The sequence below is a fragment of the Etheostoma spectabile genome, chromosome 10, assembly GCF_008692095.1.
Source record: "Etheostoma spectabile isolate EspeVRDwgs_2016 chromosome 10, UIUC_Espe_1.0, whole genome shotgun sequence".
Classification (NCBI taxonomy): Eukaryota; Metazoa; Chordata; class Actinopteri; order Perciformes; family Percidae; genus Etheostoma; species Etheostoma spectabile.
Genome location: NC_045742.1, coordinates 543,759 through 550,889, shown reverse-complemented (window position 1 = coordinate 550,889; position 7,131 = coordinate 543,759). Strand labels below are relative to the sequence as shown.

At 40.7% G+C, this 7,131-nt stretch overlaps 1 protein-coding gene across 1 annotated transcript; it reads left to right on the top strand.

The window, feature by feature from the left end:
- The first annotated feature begins 1,709 nt into the window (after positions 1-1,709).
- On the top strand, positions 1,710-4,769 carry med7 (mediator complex subunit 7). Its single transcript, XM_032528686.1, has 2 exons — positions 1,710-1,895; positions 3,757-4,769. Exon 2 carries the CDS (start codon positions 3,766-3,768, stop codon positions 4,519-4,521), a length of 756 nt encoding a protein of 251 aa, XP_032384577.1. The 5' UTR covers positions 1,710-1,895; positions 3,757-3,765; the 3' UTR covers positions 4,522-4,769.
- The last annotated feature ends 2,362 nt before the right edge of the window (positions 4,770-7,131 follow it).

Sequence of the window (7,131 nt, the reverse complement as noted above, 5' to 3'; positions counted from 1 at the left end):
GGGGGGGGGGACATGCAACAAAGGGCCGCAGGTCGGAGTCAAACCTGGGCCCACTGCGTTGAGGACTAAACCTCTGTATATGGGCGCCCGCTCTACCTACGGAGCTACCTGGGTGCCCAGGTTTTTAGAAAGTTAAAGAGTTAGAAACTAAAACAACTCACCCTCAGAGAACATGGAGGATTTAGACAGCTGCAATAGCACCACCATCAGGAAAAGTCTTTGTACAGTTTAGTCTGCATTATACTGATCTGGTCTGGATCCCTTTTCACTGAAGGTAAGGAACTTTTTGGTTGAAAATATAAACACATTGTCACAAAATCAGTGACATTGTCACAGGATTATTTCTAATAATTGTAGTAATTTGGTAGGAGTAAAAGGTTCAAGGTTTTTTTCAAGTCCTGCATGTGCACAACAATAACAGAAGTAGTGATGGCCTCAGGCACCTCCAACAATGCTCATTAAATAACTAAAAGAAAAAAACACGAGGAAAAGCAAAATCTGGATCTATAAGAAAAACAAATAGTTAAGATACAGGGCAACAATAATTACAAATGATTAAGACTGAATGTGAAAGAGTATTCTTTGTAATAATGTAGGCCTATATGTAAAAAATGAGAAGTACATTTTGAACTGAATATTTGTATTTTCCAAATCCTCATTGAGTATGAGGATGACTATAGTCACTATCAAAATGAGATAAAAGTCTTTGATGATTATTGCAACACTCATTTCCTAGAACTCAACATTAATAAAACTAAATGATTAGTAATAGATTACAAGAGAAATCAGATCCCAGCTGAGGCCTTGGCAATCAAAGGTCCAGTAGAAGAAAGGGTGAACACACACACACACATACACACACACACACACACACATACACACGCACACACACACACACACTGTTTTTAATGACAGGTGAATATGGTCTGATCACGTTGACTCATTGATGGAGAATGAAGTCCACGTGAACACTGAATGAGGAAGTGCCAGACTTTTAATTATGTGAATACAGATCTTAAGGTGAATCGGGACCAGAACTGAACAGAACTGTTTTTAGAGTTTGTCTCTAATACCCATTTTTATAGAATGTCTTTTCTTAACAACTATATTTAAGATGTCCATTTACATCATTTTTGTATTTTCCATTCTTTTATCATGAGTTTAAGTTTTTAAATTTACCACAGAAAACTGTTTTAATGATGTTTATGTCCTGTCACTGTCTTTTATTTTTTTAAATTTTGAAAATCATTTTGTGCTTCTTGTTTGAAAGGTTCCTTATGAATAGACTGGTAATATTATTATCATCAAAATATTACAGGTTTTGATTTATATGAAGGCAGCTTTAGCTAAAAACATCTTTGTATAGCCTAATGCAATGATAACAAATGTGGTTTAAATAGGCCTATATGGGTCAGAAATTACTTTAAGTTAGCAGTTAAATGCACTTGTTATTATTAACGTTATAGGGGACCATAGGGGACAGAATGTTACATAATCACAAAAATAAAATAAATAAAATAAAAAGAAGATTACGTTTTACGTTGTATCTATACCACCACAAAAATTTTGAAGAAGCAAGCTTTCATCAAATACTACAAAAACCAACCTAGACCTCGGTTTAATATAGAGGATCTTATTGGCCAAATACTTCGGCCAATCAGCGTTTAGTTTGTTTGTCCAATCCTTTCTTTAACTGTCTATGAGCCAATCCTCACGACCAAAAATTGTCACGAGCACAGTACAGCCAATGGAATTGGGGCAAAGGCGAACGTTCATGGCAGTTAATGGAAGGCGCTAAGATAGCTAGTCATGAGCTAATTGTACTATTAGCTAGATACATCTGTGCCATTTCTTGTTTAAAGTCTACATTCAGCAACTAAGGAGTCGTTTAAGGGGTGTGTAAAAGCATCATCGCTGTTTCTTTTCATTCGCATATGTTAATCAGTTCGTAGTACTGACGTAACTAAGCTAGTTAGCAGAGGTTAGCAGAAGTAGCTAGCTATCTAGCTACTTCTGCTAGCTAGCCAACGTTTATGCTCTCACAACACTAGCCCCATATTTATTTATTTAGCTAGCTAGTTAGCTCCGTTTTTCTCTATACCGCCGTGGTTCGGCTTTCGCCTAACGTCTGTTTGACAAAGTGAAAACATATTTCAGATAGGAAATTATGCAACGTTATCTGCTCACCAATTGTTCTAAGAGATAGGCCCAAACGGAACTCGCGTCGCTAGCTTATCACGTTAACGTCACTGACATCTAACGTTAGCAGGCTAACTTTGTTAATCGCTAACTAAGTACTTAAAACGAAGTACTTAAACATAGCTTGCTAGCTAATTTCTGCATTGAACCTTAACGTTAGCTGAGTAACTTAACGTAACTTATTCGAGTCTATAACATGTAGGCTAAATGAAACCTACTGTGTTTTTAACTCATTTCTTTTTCGTGACAACTCAGTCCCAGGTTAGTTCACTTGTAATAAGTGTTTGTGGTTAGTTCACTTGTAATAAGTGTTTGTGGTTAGTTCACTTGTAATAAGTGTTTGTACCCTTTACTTGACTAAAAGCACGTGTTTGTATTTAGACATGTAGCCATAGCATGTCACGTTAGCAGTGTTGGGAAGGATACTTTCAAAACTTATTCCGTTAATAAGAAATGCATTTTCTAAGTGGAGGAAAGCGGCCACCAGACCCTGCTTTTTAAACAGGCCTATTCTGGTCTGTTCTTCTGTTCCAGCTGGCTGAATGTGTACATGATCAAGCCGATAGATTTTAGTATTTGTAGTCCAGAACTGCAAAGCCGACTACAAAAATCATACCGACGTCTTGCTACCATGAGCTAATTTTAGCTAACATTAGCTAGCATGTCAAACGGCTCTGGGGCTAGTAAATGAGCACATAGGAGGATGTGAAGTCACACCTCAACTAAGCAGGTAGCTACCGGATACAACTGGAACATAGCAAGGTGACCAGTAACAGTCCAGCAGACGACTACCTCGGCTAACTAAATAAAATAGCTTCCTTTAAGATGCTCCAGGTTGGAGATGTTGAAAGGAGGTTGGTTGCTGCAAGCAGAGGTTGCCCTGCCCAGTTATATATTTCCTTCTCCCTGTTCTCTCTTAAATGGGAAATGCTGTTTGAATTTCCAAGACAGAAACTCATTCCTGCCCTGGCTCTGTGTGCCGGCTCCATCTCCACCTCCACCTCTGTCAGTGATCACCAAAAAGCTTGTTTGGTTTTCATATTGAGGCTTCTGGGAAATGCATGGTGTTGCCTTAATTTATTCAGATAGGGAATCAACTCGCAAAACAGAAGTATCGTCATGTAATCTATTGATTTCAACAATGTAACTGTATTCTAAATACCACCTATTTAAATTGTAGCTAACATAATACAGATTATACTCATAATTTTGTATTCTGAATACGTAACGCATGTACATGTATTCCGTTACTCCCTAACACTGCACGTTAGCCTAGCTCTTTGAGTAGTAGTAATACAGCCTGTTTTATGATAGCATTGTTACCTTTATGTAAAGGTGTAGACTCCTTCTGTTGTCACTGTTTCAATTACCTGTAAACATATCATTATGCATGTTACTGTTAAAATGATGTAAAGGAAGCCTTAAGTGGTAATTTAACTGACAACTGGCACACACAATGACCCATTTCTTATTCAAAAAGGGGGAGAACTTGTTTTGCATTGCTTGGGGAGGAAAAAGGACTGATTTAAAAAAAAAAAAATGTTGTTACCTTTTCAGGTCAGCATCATGAGTGAACCACAGCAGGTCAGTGCCCTGCCTCCTCCGCCTATGCAGTACATCAAAGAGTACACAGATGAAAACATCCGCAAGGGTCTGGCTCCGAAGCCGCCTCCACCCATCAGAGACAGCTACATGATGTTTGGCAACCAGTTCCAGTGTGATGACCTCATCATCCGGCCACTGGAGAGCCAAGGCATTGAGAGGCTCCATCCTATGCAGTTTGATCACAAACGGGAGCTTAAGAAGCTCAACATGTCCATTCTTGTGAACTTTCTGGACCTCCTGGACATCCTTATCAAGAGCCCTGGCAGTATAAAGCGTGAAGAGAAGCTGGAGGACTTGAAGCTTCTATTTGTTCATATGCACCACCTGATTAATGAGTACAGGCCACATCAAGCCAGGGAGACACTGAGGGTGATGATGGAGGTGCAGAAGAGACAGAGGCAAGATACAGCTGAGAGGTTCCAGAAACATCTGGAGAGGGTGGTGGAGATGATCCAGGGCTGCCTTGCCTCCTTACCTGATGACTTACCACAGATGGAGGGTCCAGATGCTGGTGATGGGGGGGTGTCTGCAGCAGCCAGTTTTAGTTGTTCTTTTGGGCAGGCCCCCAGGCGGAAAACAGAACCGATGGATATAGAGGAAGCAGGGGCCAGCTGTATGGCAGCAGGTCACCAGGACAAGAGCGCCCATACCTCAAAGAGGGATAAAACGTGGGACAAGGATGCTGCCTTGTGCAGTATTATTGATGAAATTGCTTAAGTATTCTGTTGAGTAGTTGTAAACTGTTTGTTTTTTGTATGCTGTACTTAGAGTAAGTATGACAAAGTTTGCTGTTTTCACTGGGCCTGAAATCTGGACTTGAATGGTATTTTTATTTGAAAGCCATTATGTAAATAATATGAACAGTTCCTGTGAAGAAATTTGAAGAATGTAAATATTACACACATGAACTAGGGTGCCAACTTTCAGTTTTTGGAATAAACCAATAAAGAAATTTCCAAATGCAACGTTACGCAATCACAATAGTGTTATTTAACTTGTTTTGGGGAAACCGCATTATATCAGAGAATTTCATGGAATTCCATCCATATGTGTTGACATTCTGTTTTCACAAAGCAACTAGGTCCGGTCACACACTTACTCACTGTTTAATCTAGAGATTGAAAGGTCAGTATAAATAGACTACAGTTACAGAGTCACTGCACCCTAAAGCCTTTCTATGAAATAACCACTGTTTTGTTGCCTTCTTAAAAGTTTGTTTTTGGTATTTGTTAATGGAAATTATGTATCAAACCATAGAAGTACTGTGGTGCAGCTGAGACGTCCTACCCTACAGACTAAAGAAAAAATCTTTGTTTGGTACAGATCCTTGCAAAAATCACACTAGAATCATTTTAATTTCTTTCAATGTTAAATTTCGATGAAAATGAGAATAATGATTTAAAAACGACAGGTAGTTTTACCCAGGTATGCTTACATGAATCCAGTGAATAATCTGACGGTGTGTTGGTGTAGAAGAGAGTTTGTATGAGTAACGTTTTAGGTGGATTTTAACAAAAGTAAAACCTTTCGGTGTCTTTTGAGCATTATGCGCTAATGGAGATAAGGCAAATTTGTAACTTATGTTTCTCTGTGTACGGGGGGGGGGGGGGGGGGGGGGTATGTGGTATGTTTGTGACCCTCTGAGGCAGCAGGCTATATTCATGTACATCTAAGAAGTGTCTTTGTCTGGCTATATATATATATATATATATATATATATATAAAAGACAGATGTTACACTGCAGCTGGATGTGGGCTGAAAGACCACTGAATGAAAATTATATTAAATGCACCTGGAAGCGGTTTCTTTTCACCTGGTGTATTTAAACCCATTCTCATTGGTCCCTCGTTGGCTTGGTAACATGTTGGGTGACTTTCATTGGCTTTCTTCATAGCCTCAGATGCAATAGTCACACCTCCATCATGCACATTTGGGTTTCCCCCTGACAGATCAAAAGCTATCCTGTCCAGTCTCAACGGGGGGACTCCCAAAAGGCTGGATCAGCAGATCCCCTTCCCCCTTTCTATATGTGAAATGGCTGATCTGCTCTAATCAACTCTGTGTAGAAGGTTGGGTTGGTGTGAAACAGTTAAATGTTAATTGAATCAATCTGCAGAACACACATCTAAACTATAAACTACAGTTAATTGAACTTTGTTAAAACCCACCACTACTTGTAGGCTCCAACCTCTTTTCCCTGACCCAGAATGGCTTCCATGGGACACATTCCACCTGCCGTGCCCTGCCTTGTGTAACAGATGTCCACAGGTTTACACATTGATCTGCTTTGCAGCATTGCCAATAACAATATTAATCATGTAGTCCTGCGTATGAAATCTGCACTTTTACAGAGACTTGTGACCTCTGACCGTTTTCACACAGCGTGTTTCTGTTCCTCCAGGGGTGGAGGTTCAAGCTGGGGATGCTATGGGATCCCAACAGGGTTAATGTCATGCTGCCACCCCGCCCCCACCCCGCCCCCTCCGCTGGGATCCCCCTACACCGCGACAGGCTCGTTTCCTCATCCTGCACTCTTCACTTAAATTATTACTATTATTATTATCATCGACTAGACGCACGAGACTATGAGCTCATGTCCACCCTCCCCCAGATGTGTTCATTATACCGAATAAAAGGCCAAGAACTTTTGTCGCAGAAATGCTGTTATGAAACTTGGCATCCTTGTGTTTCACAACAGGGCGGAAAGCCGTCCTTTCATCCAATCGGATTGCGCGCTGCTGTGTCACGTGTTTTTTATTTATGTAATGTAATGGTGTTACACAGTAACCCAGCTTTGTGGCTGTAGGGACGTCGTAACAGGGGCTAAAAGCCGACAAGGACAACTAAAAAGAAAGAATATCAATGAAAAACTACTGTGTCGTGGTTCGTGTTGCGTTCGAGGAGCTCCGAGCGGCGAGGAAAGCGGAGGCGCAGTGAGCTGAGTTCTGTTTGATTCACGCTGCTTGGAAGGGGTAGACGTTATGCGCCCCAAACCAAAGACTAAGTTAAGGCTGAGAATGAGTAGTGGCACTTGATGCATTTTTATCTAGCAAGGGAATTTGTAAAGTAAGCATAATGGTAGCGTAGATTAGCAGTAAGGTTAGCCTAGCTAGACAGACCCCGGACGGGGTGATAGATTATCGAAGAAGGGATCCATCTACGGTGTCGCTGGTTGTCCCCGTGTGTTATTTTATGGTCCATGCATTACTATTACACAGACAAGCCTTTCCGTCCGCATTGCTTCGAAGAAAAAAGCAACCCATTTTCCAGTTGGACGTTTTTCCGGTGACATAAGCCATCCACCATCCACCATGGACCTGCTGGAG

What these genes read in the sequence shown, in the direction of transcription:
- med7 (XM_032528686.1), top strand. Translation starts at nt 3,766, where the DNA reads ATGAGTGAACCACAGCAGGTCAGTGCCCTGCCTCCTCCGCCTATGCAG.